The sequence below is a fragment of the Dasypus novemcinctus genome, chromosome 2, assembly GCF_030445035.2.
Source record: "Dasypus novemcinctus isolate mDasNov1 chromosome 2, mDasNov1.1.hap2, whole genome shotgun sequence".
In the NCBI taxonomy this organism is placed as follows: domain Eukaryota; kingdom Metazoa; phylum Chordata; class Mammalia; order Cingulata; family Dasypodidae; genus Dasypus; species Dasypus novemcinctus.
In genome coordinates this window covers 67,202,471-67,219,521 of record NC_080674.1, presented here as the reverse complement: position 1 = coordinate 67,219,521, position 17,051 = coordinate 67,202,471, and the positions used below count along the sequence as shown (strand labels likewise).

At 35.1% G+C, this 17,051-nt stretch overlaps 2 protein-coding genes across 7 annotated transcripts in view; one reads left to right on the top strand and one right to left on the bottom strand.

Annotated features, from left to right (window-relative positions):
• The window catches only part of SGTB (small glutamine rich tetratricopeptide repeat co-chaperone beta), a 44,948-nt gene extending 37,399 nt beyond the window's left edge, over positions 1-7,549 (top strand). For all 3 annotated transcript variants that reach the window (XM_004465562.5, XM_004465560.4, XM_004465561.4), the window contains exon 11: positions 411-7,549. In XM_004465562.5, coding sequence (XP_004465619.1) covers positions 411-522 — 112 coding nt within the window. In that variant the 3' untranslated portion in view covers positions 523-7,549. The remainder of the gene's footprint in view (positions 1-410) is intronic.
• Positions 5,379-17,051, bottom strand: part of TRAPPC13 (trafficking protein particle complex subunit 13) — a 51,886-nt gene continuing 40,213 nt past the window's right edge. The window contains exons 8-13 of one of the 4 annotated variants that reach the window (XM_004465566.4): positions 13,921-13,938; positions 11,912-12,045; positions 10,673-10,871; positions 9,015-9,115; positions 6,976-7,126; positions 5,379-6,851 (exon numbers count right to left, since the gene is read on the bottom strand). In XM_004465566.4, the coding sequence (XP_004465623.1) occupies positions 6,744-6,851; positions 6,976-7,126; positions 9,015-9,115; positions 10,673-10,871; positions 11,912-12,045; positions 13,921-13,938 (711 nt within the window). In that variant the 3' untranslated portion in view covers positions 5,379-6,743. The remainder of the gene's footprint in view (positions 6,852-6,975; positions 7,127-9,014; positions 9,116-10,672; positions 10,872-11,911; positions 12,046-13,920; positions 13,939-17,051) is intronic. The other 3 variants (XM_004465567.5, XM_004465569.5, XM_004465568.3) reach the window with 3 other exon arrangements.

Here is a 17,051-nt window from a genome sequence, read left to right as displayed (position 1 = left end):
ACGTACAAGGTCCTGGGTTCAATTCCAGTACCTACTAGGAAAAAAAAATTCTGTGACCGAACTGGATATTATACTTAGTAATATGAGAGATTATTAAGATTTGAATATGAGAAAATACCTTGCATTATATGTGAGCATATACAACAAAAGCATATGCTTTGTAGCCATTTGCTTCTTACCAGAGTGGTGGATTTTGCTCAATTCAGACACTCCTTTTTTAGTGGGTGTTTTCTTACTGGTAACTATATGGAGGCAGTGGTAAACTTGCAAATACTGAAGTTGTGATTCTCAAACTTGTATTATAGCATAAGTTCTCTTTGAGTAGTCCCCATATCTTTACAGTTCTTTTTGCATGAATGTTGTGTGGCTGGTAATTCCCTAACTCATACCACGTTGCCTTTTTACTACAGGGGACAGCAGTTTGCTCAACAGATACAGCAACAGAATCCTGAACTTATAGAACAACTAAGAAATCATGTCCGGAGCAGATCATTCAGCAGCAGCACTGAAGAACATTCCTGACTTCACCAGGGGCCCTAGCTCAGGATGCAAATGGCTTCTTGTTTTGAAGTGTTCACCATAGATAAGAGGGAAAAAAAACACCATAGCTGATTTTTGAAAATAATGGAGGAAAAACTCTTGTATATATTCCTAAAGAATAAATCTGTTTAGATAATAGGTTTATCAGAGACTTGAACATAACATGACTCTTTTGGAAACAAATGATCACTAGGCTTGTTAACTATAAGTGCCAATATAGCACTGGACAGGGTTCCATTTTCAAACCTTTATCATATTTGTATATTAGACTTAACAACAGAGTATATTTATTGAATAGTTGGTTTGTTTATTGGTGAGAGAGGGGAGATGTCCCATGCTGGTCTACAAGAAATAAACTTGCCACTGAACAGCATGCCGAGGGAAAACAATTTTTATTTAGGTGTAGCTATGATACATTATCAGTAATGAATATGTATCATAGGTGCCAGTGCCATCATTAATGCTGCTTATTGTGATAGGTGACAAGTGATCTTAAGAGCTGGTAGAAAACAGCATTTGGTACAAGGGATATCTTTTTGAAAAGAAAAATAGATGAGGTGAATTTAGAGAGAGTGATGGTAGACTGCTCAGATTTTCTGCATAGTTCTTAAGTAATCTTGCCTGCAGCTTGGTATTGATAACATTAGCATGGCCAGTTGTCCTAAGTATATAATAAAATACATTTAGAAATCCTTAATGGTACTGGTTAGGCCAGTTATATAACTATTCAGTTTAATTAGCACAATTTCACCAGTGGTGACTGTCCATAGAAACTCAAAATATGGGTCAGGATATACTATAGGTATATCCTGATTAGATATACCTATAGATAAATCAATGGCTTGGTCCATTGATTATATTAGATAAATCAATGGCTTGGTCCTAAGTTAAGGATTTTCTAAGTGGCATTTAATTATGTCCTCAAACATTAAAGAAAAAAAAACTCAGTAGTTACTTGATGGATTTAAAAAATCATCTATTACTAACATAGCTTGTTCATGTAATTCTCTGCTCATATAATTTGACTTGGCATGCCACTTATGCTTAACTTTAATTTGATGCAACTTAAATCTAACAGGAAACTGAAAATGTTTTCATGTAAATTACATGCCATATTCGTTAATAGAGAATAGTGTCACTAGATATTAATGGCATGCCTCTAACTACAGTGATGAATGAGACAGTTCTAATTACAATTAGACTTTCTTTTTTTGTTGTTGTTAGTTATGAAGTTGGTAAACTGGGGCTGACATGTAATAATTTCACAAGTGTTGTAAGAACTGAAATGAAAGTAATATAAAATCACACAGTGATACTGATGATTAGGGTCTCTGCAAAAGACCAACTTTTTCTCTATTTCCCTTTGTAAGATTAGAACAATGGTTCTATATTTCAGGTAGTTCTGTTGTAGGTCCAAGGACTCTAATTTAGAGAAACATGAGGTTAGAGTGTTCTCCTCAATTAGACCAGAAAGTACATAAGCATCTGGGCTAAGGCTACAGTGAAGATCCAAAATAGTTCTGGCCAGAGAAGATCAGAAATTAAATTTTAACACTTTGAAATTAAGTCACTTATATTCCATCTAAACCAACTTAATTTTTCACAAAGTCAACTCTTGGTGTTCAAATGTGATACAGAATAAAATCTTAACTAATAAGATAAAAATGACGACTGGATGAAAATACCAGAAGCAAGGTTTAATCCTTAGTAAAAATTAGTCATTCTTACCCAGTGTTGAATAAGAAGTTAACATTTCCAGCACAATTATCTTGAGTGCATTAAAAACACTTAGCTCAAGAAATTGTAAGCCTCTCATCAGGCAGACTAAGAAAAAACAAAAACTAGTAGTTTCAGCAATAAAGGGAGATATCACTATAGATCCTGTAGGTAATAAAAGGATAATTTAGAAAATTCCAATTGCAGGTCATTTATTTAACTAAGATGAAACAAATTGAGTTTTAAAGTATAAACTACCAAAGTTCACTGAAGAAATAACATGAATATAATTAAGAAATTTAACTTGTATTTAAAAAAGCCTTCCAGAAAAGAAAACTACAATCCCAGATAGTTTTTACTGGTGATTTTTACCAAACATGTAAGATAGAGATGATATCAATTCTATGCAATCTCCTCCAGAAATTGAAAGAGGGTACACTTCCCAACTCATTTTATTTGGCCACTGTCACCATGATACCAAAATCTGACAAAGACATCATTAAAAATTTTAAATAATGTCAATGTGCTAATATTTGTAGTTATTTTTAAAATAAGAAATAATGGGAATTGATGTATTTCTTCCATTTTATCCTTAGAAGGGTAAACAAATCTAGATGATACCTGTCAACTACTTGGATTTCCAACCTATCCAGGCCATTTTGATCTTTTCGGAGGTACCTTCATTACTTCTGAATCACTTTACTGGAAGCTATTTCAAGAGATGGTTCTTTGTACTAGATTGGATTGTGCTAGCAACTCTTAAAACTCTAAGAAAATATTATTCTTGCTTGTTTAGGAAATACAGTCCCTATCTAACGAGAGAAAAAAGGAGGGCATTGCAGTAAATCTTTGTACTCTAGTTAGGAAATGCTTGACTTCCACTAACCACACTTCACTGTTGTAGCCATAGCTGTTATGATGCTATATAAAACTTAACATGTTCTTATTTATGCAAACAACATTTTCATTTAATGTACCAAATTGTTTATCTAGTTTTTATTTATTTATTTTTGGAGGTACCAGGGATTGAAACCAGGACCTTGTACATGGGAAGCAGGTGCTCAATCACTTGAGCTACATCTGCTCCCCTCTGTAATATGGTGGTGTTTTTGGGGGATTTTTTTTGAGGTACTGGGGCCGGGGACTGAACCTGGGACATCATATGTAGGAAGCTGGCACTCAACCACTTGAGCCACCCTGGCTCCCCTGAGTTGGTTTTTTCATTTCCTTTGCTTGTTGTTTCTTGTTTTGGGGAGGCATAGGGTACTGAACTTGGGACCACCCATGTGGGAAACAGGTGCTCAACAACTTGAGCCACATCTGCTACCCTATAATCTACTTAAAAAAAATTTTTTTTTAAGTTTTTATTTCTGCCCCTTACCTGCCCCCTCTCCCATTGTCTGTTCTCTGTGTCCACTTGATGTGTGTTCTTCTGTGTCTGGTTGTATTCTCATTAGGCAGCTCTGGGAACTCATCCTGGGACCTTCCAGAATGGGAGAGAGGTGATTATTCTCTTGTGCCACCTCAGCTCCCTAGTTTTTTGCATCTTTTTTTAAAAAGATTTATTTATTTTATATTTTTCTTCCCCCCACTCCCAGTCTGCTCTCTCTGTCCATTCGCTGTGTGTTCGTGTCCACTTCTATTCTTGTCAGCGGCACGGGAATCTGTGCCTCTCTTTGTTGCATCATCTTGCTGCGTCAGCTCTCCGTGTGTAAGGCGCCACTCCTGGCCAGGCTGGACTTTCTTTCACGCGGCGCACTCCTTGCACGTGGGGCTCCCCTATGTGGGGGACACCCCTGCTTGGCACAGCACTCCTTGCGCGCATCAGCACTGCACGTGGGCCAGCTCTACACGGATCAAGGAGGTCCTGGGTTTGAAACTCAGACCTCCCATGTGGTAGGTGGACGCTCTATCCATTGAGCCAAGTCTGCTTCTCTGTATCTCTTATTGTCTCTTCTCTTATGTTGCATCATCTTGCTGTGTCAGCTTTCTGTGTGGGCAGCACCACTCCCGGGTTGGCTGCACTCTAGCACAGGGTGGCCCTAACACACAGGGGACACCCCTGTGTGGAGCGGCACTCCTTGTGTGCAGCAGCACTCTGCGTAGGCCAGCTTGCAACATGGGCCAAGAGGCCCTGGGTATCACCCTGGACCTCCCATATGGTAGGCGAAATCCTGTCAGTTGAGCCATATCCGCTTCCCTATAATATGGTTTTAACAGATCCTTTCTAAGAAGGCATCTTATAACCCTTATTTAAAAGTATGTGTCCAAGTTATTGTTTTCAAACAGAAGAGACTTAATAATAGCACCACTCCCGGGCCGGCTGCACTCTAGCACAGGGTGGCCCTAACACACAGGGGACACCCCTGCGTGGAGTGGCACTCCTTGTGTGCAGCAGCACTCTGCGTAGGCCAGCTTGCAACATGGGCCAAGAGGCCCTGGGTATCACCCTGGACCTCCCATATGGTAGGCGGAAACTCCTGTCAGTTGAGCCATATCCGCTTCCCTATAATATGGTTTTTTTTTTTTTAAAGATTTATTTATTTATTTAATTTACCCCCCTCCCCTGGTTGTCTGTTCTTGGTGTCTATTTGCTGCGTCTTGTTTCTTTGTCCGCTTCTGTTGTCGTCAGCGGCACGGGAAGTGTGGGCGGCGCCATTCCTCGGCAGGCTGCTCTCTCCTTTCACGCTGGGCGGCTTTTCCTCACGGGCGCACTCCTCACGGGGGACACCCTTGCGTGGCACGGCACTCCTTGCGCGCATCAGCACTGCGCATGGCCAGCTCCACACGGGTCAAGGAGGCCCGGGGTTTGAACCGCGGACCTCCCATATGGTAGACGGACGCCCTAACCACTGGGCCAAAGAAGGCATACTAAGAAGGCATAGTATAACCCTTATTTAAAAGTATGTGTCCAAGTTATTGTTTTCAAACAGAAGAGACTTAATAATTAATCAAATTATATGGCAGATTTCAAGTGACCGTTATATATTACTTTTAGAATTTGAAACAGAAGTTTCAGTCATGAGATCTTTAAAAAATAATCAAGCTCAGAGCAGTGGCTACAAACTCTTGCTTCCTCATTTAATTAATGTTAATTATTTTGGAAGAAAAACAGACTTCAATTTTATACTACTTGAGCTTTATTTTGTACAGATATTTCATTAGTTATTAATCCAATTCTGAACACAGCTTTCATTTTGGACCAAACAATATGTCATGGCAATAAATAATTATGCATAAAAAAGCCAATTTTTGTATTTCATTCAATGCACTCTGACTTTAAAAAGTTAAATAAACATGCGTGAATTTTAGCTTACCAAAATAGGATAGCTTCTATTTAAACAAAAGCATAAGCTTTTGTTTTCCTGACAAAATATTCAAACTTTTTATCACAATCATGTTCCAAAGTTGTATATAACCTTAACTTCTGCACTGTTTCTTTTTCATGATGTAAGTAAAGAAGTATGATTGCACGCAGAGACAGTTTTACTATAATATTAATACATGATTTACAGTACAAGAAGAAATATCAGAAGCTGGGAATCTTTTTAAATGTGACTTGTGAACAGGAGTGGCTTATTTTTCAGTGGCAAATAAAACAGTACCTTTTGGCTTAGAATTAGAAAATTTAAAATTAGTCTACTTAATTAAAAGTTAACTGAGTGATCAACCATCTAAGAAAGGAAACTAATTTTGTTCTCCTGTCCAGTAACTTAAAAGTTAGATGGTGTGTGTGTGTGTGTGTGTATATTCAAGCACACATATGTACCACTACAGTCCAAATACAATGATTTTGAAAATGTTTAGAAAAACTCATATAACAATGTGTTAGCAAATATCAGTTTACATGAGTATTAACAAATACTTTTTCTGTTGACTGAGTTGCTAGGAAAAAACTGGAAATAATTATACATAAAATTATGATGCGAATTCTAAATTTCTAAGAAACAACTATTCTCTAGATTGGCATCAGCAAACTAAGGGCCAAGTGGCCTGCTGGCCTGTTTTTGTAAACAAAGCCATGTTCTTTCATTTACAATTGTCTGTGGCTGCTTTCATACTACGATGGGGGAGTTAAGTAGCTATGACAGACACTATATGGCTTACAAAACCAAAATTATTTGCTATCTATACCTTTTTACAGAAGTTTGTTGACCTCTGTTCCAGATGCTTGCAAGAGAAAAATGGTCTCAAGTATAGAGCTTCGGGAGAACAAAGTTCAATGGTCATCTAACACTGAACGAAATGAGATAATATCTATAGGAAATATACATGTTCATTTGAATATAATATAATTCATATGATAAAATCAGCAAAGGATTCTTTTTAAAACAAATTTAATATTTTAAAGGACCCAGTTTTATAGGAAAGACATTTAAATAATGCATACTTATTTTTGCAGTTAAATTGATCGTATTACATACAAAACTGACAAAAATACAGAAAGCAGTTCTATGAAATTAAATGGAAAACACTGGAAATTTTCTTCAGCTTTCCACTTTAATGGCCGAAGATACCACACAGACTTGTGCAATGTCATCATATTCATAGGTTCTCTTTAAGAACGTGTCTGTTAGTCTTAAGCCGGAGACACTCTATTGAGAGAAAGATACAGGCTTAAGTTTTCATTCATTGGTAATTACCAGAGAAAATATAGACATGATAAAGATTATGGATTAACAGTCCCCAAATACTGAAATTATTCAAAAGAGAACATACTTGCAGTCCCTGTACTGAAGACAGTAGAGTAAGGGCAAGGCAGAGAGAAGAACTTGGATGCAGCTTTCCAAGCTGTCTTCCTGAAATGCCACACCAGTGGATAGAATTGGTATTGCACATTTCCAAAACAAGATCCATAGTCCTTTCACTGCTGGAGGAATCAGAAAAACAGGAATAAATCTTGTTCCTTTCATAAACAGATACTCTGATATTTCTTTCAGGAGAATGAAAACCTATTATATCATTTTTTATTTCATAAAGATAGAATCAGGAAAATGAAAGGAGATGGCATCTTCCAGGGCTTAAAATGGCACTGAGAATAATCTGTCTGCCTGGATGTTGGCTTTGTGGTTTTAGTATTGAATAATGGCTCCCTGGTAGTGATATGTTACCATTTCTCTGGGAAGCTTGCAAACTGTCTATTCTTGCTATGTATTCTTCCTTTTTGTATTAGGTACTCTTCAAGAAGGAAAAAGACACTGAGTCTGACCCAGTATTTCTGATATATAATTTCTTCCTATTATGAATATGCAGCTAATGTGGAAAATAAATGACAAGATTCTTAAGAAGTAAATGCTATTCATTTTGTTCACTGTATTATTTAACATGAAAAGACTGCTTCTGCTTATAATTGGCACCACCAGTTCGGCCTAAACATTTATTAAAATTAATGAAAGCATGCAAATAATTAAAAAAAAAAAACTTTGGCTCATAATGAAAAAGTCTCCTACTCTACCACAAGTACTTTCAACTTTTTTAAAGCTGTTTTGTCTCATAGTACTGTATTCTAAAATATTCATTTTAATTTTGAATTTACTGATTTTTAGACATATTGACTCTATAGTCTATATATATATCTCTGTCTCCCCAGGAGGCACTTGAAATGGCCACCATGTGCCAGCAACCAGGTTAGATGCACTACATGAGTTTTTTATTATACTTCACAAGCATCCAGTAATATTATGTGTGTTATATACTTATATGTAGAGTAATCCCATTTTTATAGTGAGGAAACTGAAGACCTAAGAAACGAGTGCTTTTTAGAAAACTCTTATTTGAACCACCAAAAGTTAGTGGACACCAAAAGAAATGAATTTTATTTTTTACAGCACTGTCAGCTGATGAATAATTTGCTATGACTCAACGAATCTCCAAACAAACCTTATTTATTAGTGTGGTTTATTATTTACTGAAATCATTCTATGATATGGCAGGCACTTCATATACAAATTTGGGTAAGATATGATACCTTTTTTCAAATAATTCACAATCTAGTGAGGAAGAGACTAATGAATGGATATGGGATTAAAGAGGTTTATATATTTAGTCTGTGGGAGTTGGGATTCATCACTGCATTATCAACTAATATATACCAAGTAGTAACAAAATTGATAGACTGGAATTTAATCCTAGGTTTTTCTTGTTTAAAGAACTGTGCCCTTTGCCTCCCAATAGGTAGATTATATTCTCTATTTATTAGGAAAGTCCTATTTTCCCATCTATGATTATCCCTCATATTAAATTTATAACTAACTTCAAGTTTCTTAGTATTAAAGATACCACTCAGGTTCAAATATGCCTCAGAAAATCTATCTTACTACTTTTAATCTGTAAAGTATTTTTCTGTAAGAATCTCCTAATTCATGGATTAGTAGCCGAAAGTGTGAAGAAAGTATAAACACTGAAAAAAATAGGGACTCTGAAGTCAAGTACACTTGGATTCAACTTTTGGCCCTATCTTTACTAGCTCTATGAGCTTGACTAAATCACTTAACTTCTCACAGTTGGTTTTCTCCTGCATAAATGTGAACAATTAATAACCACCTCATAAAGAGTGATAAGAAATACAGCAAGTGCCTAATACAGTAGTACCTCAAACATATTTAATGTACTGCTACTAGATGAGGAACTTTATATTATTAAGTTATTAAATATCGAAGTAAGAATCTTATAAGGAGAGAGTGTATGTAAAAGATTTAAAAATTCTTTTTTAGATATGTGAGGAGGAAAGGGCATCCATTCACAAACACTGGCATTACCTGCAGTTTGTTATTTTACAGGTAATATGAAAAGGTTCTTCTAGGTTTACGGTATCTGGGATTGCCTCCAAAGACAACCTAACATCTCCATAACCTGGAGCCTAAGAGAAAAAGCAACACAGTTAATATATATTACAAAATCTTTCAGTTTTAATAAAGACAGCAAACCAGCACATGTGCTCAACAGTTGGGTTGCAAGCTGAAGAAAATACTTCTCATCCTGTTTCCTTATTCTCACTTCTTGTACTGCTGCTACCTAAGGAACAACACTGTAGACCCTGACTGTTTTTGCTGTTAACTACCACATATTCAGTACAGTTAAGATGAATTTCATAGGTAAATAGTAAAGAAATTTCATGGGTCTGATCTTAAATGCATACTTTCCAGAGATACTGTAGCTTCTACATATGTAACTCTAAATAGACAAGGTTATTGCCTAATATAAATGAGGGAAAATCACTTGAAATGAACCAGCAAGAAAATATCTTTTCACAAGATGCACAGGCACATTTCTGACCCAAGATGGCATTTTTCAAGCCTATCTGATGTTTCTGATGGACCAGAGAAACTACTTAGCAGGATGATAGCTAATTGGTATATTTATAAATAGGCCCCTTGGTTGTCTCCCTGCCCCGCCCCACACCCCTTGTGGCTTGCTTGCTGTCTGCTCTCTGTGTCCATTTGCTGTGCATTCTTCTGTGTGTCTGTATTTTACTTTTTAAAATTTATTCCCCTCCCCCCCTTGCGGCTTGCTTGTTGTCTGCTCTGTTTCCATTTGCTGTGTGCTCTTCTGTGTTTTTACTTGTCTCCCTTTTTTGTTGTGTCATCTTGCTGAGTCGGCTCTCAGGCTTGTGGGCTGGGCAGCTCTCCGCAGCATGCAGGCGAGTCTGCCTTCACAAGGAGGCCCCGGGGCCCAAACCCAGGGCTTCCCATATGGAACATGGGAGCCCAAATCACTGAGCCACAGCTGCTAACCCCTTGGTTGTCTTTTTAAAAGAAATTATTGGAAATTACTCCAAGTAATGACAATGTAATGAATGAAAATATTTCCTTTTAAATTATTACCTCAAACAGAGAAAGAAAAGTAAACTTTAGAATATATCAGAAAAGGTAATATCCAACATAAAGGGAGAAACCTGTGGCAATTTTTCATTTGTGCAAGAAAAAGAAAATCCTAGGAACAGAAATTAGGTAACATGTCCAACCAACATTTCCAAGATAACTTTTGTGGGACTTGCCTTCACTCTGAATTCCAGATGCCTCAGATTTTTTAATTTAGAAAAGGTATGAACTTTTCTAAAAGTGAATGTAGTAAGTCCAAGAGTTTCAGGATATTGCAATCAAAAAAATGTAAAATATTGTAAGTCAGATGGGCAGTGACCATTAATAGCACAGGAGGGGCTACTTGACAGTTATTTTCATTTAATATTAAAGTAAAACAACATGTATTAAGGATAAATTAACATTTGAACATTTTTGATTCATCTCAGTATCAGTTTTCCACCTGGAGATCTAAAATATTAGTCTATCTCTTATTATCTAGTAATATTAATGCCTTATGCTGATTTTTAGTCCTAGACCTTGGAAGGTTTAAGTTGTTCTAATTGCCCTCCTACCCCAATGCCAAAAGCCCCATCAACGTTCCTTTCCAGACTTACCATTCTTTGAAGCTGGCTGGTCTGTAACCTTCCCCTTTCACCGAGATTTGTTTTCCACACTATATCTAATTTTCCAATTACTGTTACTCCCTTAATGATGCCTGCCTTTTCTGAAAATTCCTTCTTGGGCTTTAGGCAGTATAAGTACTGGCGTGTATCCATTGGCTGCAAATATGCTCTTGACCCAAATGTAGACACACTGAGAGAGGAAGAGACAGAGATATAGGAAAATATCTACCATATTTTAAAAGAAAAACAATGGCTATGATTATTCTTTTAGTACAGAAACTGCATGATTTACCATTTAAAGATCTAGACTAGAACAAATCAGTGGTCTCCAGACACAAATGAAATGGACTTGCACATAGAAGATTTAGTTTTCTTTGATTATTTTCTACTGATTGATGTGTTATTTATACAGGGTCTTGAGGCTCTTTATAATAGAATGAAAAGTATAACCTAAATTACTGGGCATATATCAATTAACTAAAAAAGGTAATAGAAATCAGAACCTGAAATATCCTGTCCTCTTTCTCTAAAATTGTCAAATAAAATAGAAAAAGAAACATTTCATTCTAAAATAATCATTTTCAAAATGACCTAAAAGAAAAGAGAAATTGAAGTTTAGGAAAAGGGAAAATTATTTTCTTCAGTTGGGGTTGGAGGTGTGGGGTGTGGGAGGCTACAAACTTTTCCTTATTGACCACCATAATAAGATAAAAGGAAACTTTTCATTCTTGATTAAGAATATCAGGTATGCCTTCCTCAACTATTACTTTCTTTCTTATCCATATTAATCTTAAACCTACATCTATTTTTCCTCTTATAAATTACTTATTAAAAGACACAATCGCTTTTCACAAGAAAATTAAACCATTTTATCCCTATGCCCATTCCTTTTGATGTTGGAAGAATATTTCTTTTGTAAGAATCACCCTCACTCTTACCCTTTCTAATTTTTCCACTAATCCTTTTGATGACTCAGTTACATGTTTTGCAGGACAGAGGTTGACAGCATCTATATTTACCTCACTGAATTATTGTCAGCATTAAAAGAACAAGTACTTTGTATAGGAAAATATAAAATCCAAGGGTCGGAGTCCTTATTTATTTTTTTATGGATAACTGAAGCACTGATGTAATACTATTGATATAAAAAATTATAAACTACCCAAGAATAAAGGTTGTTAGAAAAGCACATATCTTTAGAAAACAAGAACAGTTCATAACTGTATTTACCATTCGCCAGCTTGGTTGACAGAATTTAGTTCTGCTACATTGTACATTATAGATGGCTCCAGGGAAACCTTCTCCATAAACATGGGTGAGGTTGTAATGTTCTGAATCTGGGCTTCAAGAAAGACTTCATCGGTCTAAAGATATTTAAAAAAATCTAATAAAGTGTGATGGTACTTAAGTATTTAGTAAATAACAATAACTGATCTATATGAAGAAAAACTATTAACCTCAAATGTTATTAGTTCATGCCTGCAAATCAAAGTTACCATAATTAATGCAATGAAAGAAACCATCCCACCACAATTAACAGGAGCATAGTCAAATGTTAGTCAACTGATACCTTGCCAAACAATGGATGGGGGATAACTGTAACATATTTTGTATTAACATTCTCAAAATATTTATTGCATTACTGAAAGTGCATTCATAAATATCCTAAATCTTTTATTAAGTCATTAAAAAGTTAAGATGTATTTTAGAATGATGAATATACCTGTGCACCTGTAATTTCATTGTTATAATGCGAGATAATGTCTTTATTATAGTATTTCTGCATAATGTAACTTCAACTGTGATATTACTTCAATTCATATTGTATAGTAACCACTATACTGCGAATAGTCATTTTAAAATCTCATAGGATTTAACTAAGGCAATTTGTGAGTGGTCACCAGTGATTTCTTGGTTCATCTGAAATGCATATATAGGGCTAGAAAAAGAATATGTGAATTATACCTGACAATGTTAGAGATGTTAAAATGAAGCAAAAGGTAATTTGCAGCCTTAGTAACAGCTGGGAAATCTGATGTTATTTAGCAATATTTTAGTCATTAGGTGATTTATGTACTTAATTTTACATAAATTTTTTATTCCCTGATAAAGCTAAAGGTCTTTACTTTTATGCAACTTGGTTATTTTTTTTTCTTTCTATAACTGAAGGATAGCAGACTAATTTAGTCCATCTTTGAAACAAACCTATATCAAAAAATATATTAAGAGTATTATTTTGTTCAAAATTTCATAATAATAAATATACAGAAATAAACATAAAACACTTCACACTTCTGAGCTTTGTAATAAAAAGCCAGAATAATAGATATCATTGGCCAAAATGTAATGATGAAGTTGTAATTTAATGTATTATTACTGAAAATAAAACAGATTCTTTAGTCCCTGGCAGTTATGCTCAACAGAAAATAGAAATACAATGACTTATCAGCATAAAAGAATGTGCCATTTAGGGCACTATTCTGTTACCTTTTTTTCAAAAAATAAATATCTCCCATCAATCCATTGCTTTTTTAAAAAATGACCACAGGCCCACATTTCAGTTGTCTGCAAAAGTTTAGGAAGAGTTTAGATAAATGAAAGAAAAACAAGCAGCATAATGGAAAATCAAGTTAGTCTGAACAGTTAGTATAAAGTAATTTGACATTTGAAAAATTAATATAAGAAATCAAAAAGGCAACTGATGATGTTATTAAGTAATATGATATGAACATATGCTCCTTATAGTAAACAGAAATTAGAAAATATGATTTTAGTCAATTTGGGAAATTGTGCTTTTCTTCTGTTTACTGATTTTGTCAAAAGCCTCATATTTACCTGACTCAGATTTAACACTAAAAACTGCTATGCATTTGAAGATGGATTTCAATTATATAGTCTTTTCAAAGAATTGAAGGATAGTAGAATATTTCATGGCAAGGTGTTGTAAATCTTGTCTATTTTAAGCAAGGTTAACATGTCTTTTCCAAAAAACATGTAAAGAAACACTAACATGAGAATATAATTGTTTCAATGACAATTTAATCTTTAATCTATTTTTTTCCCATAGAATATGATAATCCATATAATATAAGTTATATATAGCTTTCTGCTATAGGGGGTGGGTATCACAACTAACTTTGTTTTTCCACTATGTTTTGTAAAGAGAGATTAATTAGGCAGAGAGTAAATAAGTGGTGAGTAAAAAAGCATATAAATTTATAATAAAAAAATCAAATTACCACAGAACTGAGGTCACTCTAATGGAAAAATAAAAAAGAAAAATTAGAAAAATCAGAGTTAAATGTTAAAGAAAAAGAATAACTTTAAAATAAGATGCATTGTTGCATTTTCTTGTCTTTACTAAACAAGACAGCATTAGTAAACAAGAAAGTAAACAGAAAAGTAACACAGATACACAACAAATTATTTTCCTAAAAAGGTGAAACTGTTAAGGTTAAAACAACAATGGACTAGAGAACACTATAGCTAAATATTTTAACAGGAGCAAATATTTAAGGGCATATTTTTGGGGAGAGAGGATACCCCATGCCTTTATAGTTCTATAAATCTTTGACCCACATGGTAGTTTTTCACATGTCATTTTGTACGAATACACACTTATCCGCCACATTTAGAATAGATATATACTATACAGCTTCTCCTAAACCTATCTAATAATGGAGTCCTTTTCCAAGGAGCATCTTGGGTGATTAGAGTTCTATGGATCATACTGTGGGGAATGCTGGGCAAGGCTAATACAGATGTTCTTTGTTTATTCTCTTCTTGTCAAGGACTTCATAGATAGCCTTCTTTTTCACATATATATTTCTAAAACTACTTATTTATCAAGAGTCATCTCAAATTTTATCTCTTGTCAAATACATAGCTAGAAACAATCTTTCACCTATTTTCCCAGAGAATTATGAAGTAATTAAGTTATACTGTCATTATGTCAATGTCTTCCACTAGATCTAAGTACCTTGAAGTTTGGGAAGATGTCTAGATGATGTTTACTTCTCCTCAGCCTGGGGCTCTGTAGCAGTCTGATACAGTTATGAATTCCAAAAATAAATACTGGATTATGTTTGTAATCTGGTCTGTACCTGGGCATGATTAGGGCTTTGACTGGGCCACGTCATTAGGGCACTGAGTCCCCACCCCTTGGAGGATGGGGACTCACAGATAAAAGACGTGGCAAAGGACAGAGTTGATGGTTTTTTGACGTTGGAGTTTGATGCTGAAGCCTTAAGGTGGAGCCCCAGGAAGTAAGCTCACAGAGGAAAGGGAAGCAAGCCCCAGGAACGGAAGAACACAGGAAGCCTGAACCCTCGTAGACGTCGGCAGAAATCTTGCTCCAACACATGAAAACAGACTTTGGTGAGGGAAGTAACTTATGCTTATGGCCTGGTATCTGTAAGCTCCTACCCCAAATAAATATCCTTTATAAAAACCAACCAGTTTCTGGTATTTTCCATTAGCAAACTAGTACAGGCTCTGAACCCAGCAGGTGACCAAATGTTTGCATCTCTGCTTCTGATATGACCAATAATTCTCTCAAGGCTTTTCTATCTTGTAAGACTACAACAAAGTTTCTCATGAAACTTCTCTTCATTGATTTACCTTGTACTAGAAAGAGCCTCAGAAGTTTATGTTTGAGAGAAATGTGTAGCTAATAATATAATGTTTGTGCAAGGACTATATAGCACAGAATAATAAGCATCCCCTATTATGCTAGCGTGGTTTATTGACTCCTACAATGTATGCAAAAATTCCCGGTTGGGGTTAACAGAATCTGACTTCTGCGACTGGCTGAACATATTTGTTTGTGTAGTGGATAATATCAAATATCTTATAGATATGCCCATTTGTTCACTCTCTAAAAAGATGTTTATTTTCCGAAGTTCAGAATTTTACCTGAAAAATTTGATCTGAAGTGTGTTGGCAAAGTTTAAAGAGTATTTCTACATATAACATTAATTGAAGAATGCAACAAAATTGTTACTGTGATTATAACAGAATATTATATATAAATGGGAAAAGAGAGAGAATACAGATTAATGAAATTAATTAATTGCTGGTGTGGTAAAATTGTGGAGTTTCTATCTTTTAGGGGCATGTCACTACTGTATTATTATTTATGGAATAATAAATAATGAAAAATTGCAAATAATCACTCTGAATATGAGTGCTTTAAAACTGCTTGAGGGGAGCGGATATGGCTCAAGTAGTTGAATGCCTGCTTCTCACATGGGTTCAGTTCCCAGTGCCTCCTAAAAAAACTCAAAACCAAACAACAGGCAAAACAAATGAAAAAAAAACAAACTCAGGGGAGCCCATGTGGCTCAGTGGTTGAGTGCCAGATCCCCACATAAGAGGTCTCAGGTTCAATTACTGGCCCCCAGTATCTAAAACAAACAAAAAACAAACAAAAAACAAGCAACTACTTGAGGAGAGTGGGTTTAGCACAGAGGTTGAGCACCTGCTTCCCATGTATAAGGTCTGGGGTTCAATCCCAAGTATCTTCTCAAAAAACAAAACAAAACAAAACAACTACTTGACAAGTATGTTAATGTACCACATTTTTCATAGAGAAAATCTAAAATAGTTGAATAGGTGCCTATTTAGGAAGAAATTATAGAAAAAATATCCACCTGCAGCCAAATAATTTGGTTTTAATTTTCAAAAACATTTATTCTAAAAAAAATAGTTAATATTCGCCCCTCATACTAGAAATGAAACCTTTCTCAGCACAATGATCGACCATTAAAATGCACAAAGTTGAATGGCTATACTATAATTAATAAACAATATACCATTAATAACAAAAAAAGGAATGTGTATAATATCCCAACTCCCTTTACCCTCCAAAAAGAAATGTCAACTCTTAAACACCTATTGCTCTACTTAAAGAGACTGCTCCTCCCATCAAATATGGTGTTCCTTATTATTATTCAGTACTTCACGTGCATTTGTAACCTGCTTGGAATGCCTTCTCTGTTTTGAACACTGTCTATTTCCAACATTTACTCCTTCCATTCTCCACTCTGGTGCACCTATTCTTTCATGAAACTTCTTCAAACTTTTCCAAGATCTTATCCCTAGAGTTCCTGTAGCACTCTTTTTTAATATCATTCATTCTCTTTTAGATTCACTAGCATATTGTAGATAGTTTTGTTATTTTATTCATTTTTCCTTTACTCCTCATAGGTCTTTTACTGCAAGCACGTTCTTAGTGTTTTCAGTTGTAGAACAAACGTTTCACTGAAGTTAAAATATATATTAAATTTGACATATGACTGAAAATTTCTGATCTACATGAGGGTTTAGATTAATAAAGATATAATCTTTATTTCAAAATACTGCATTTGGG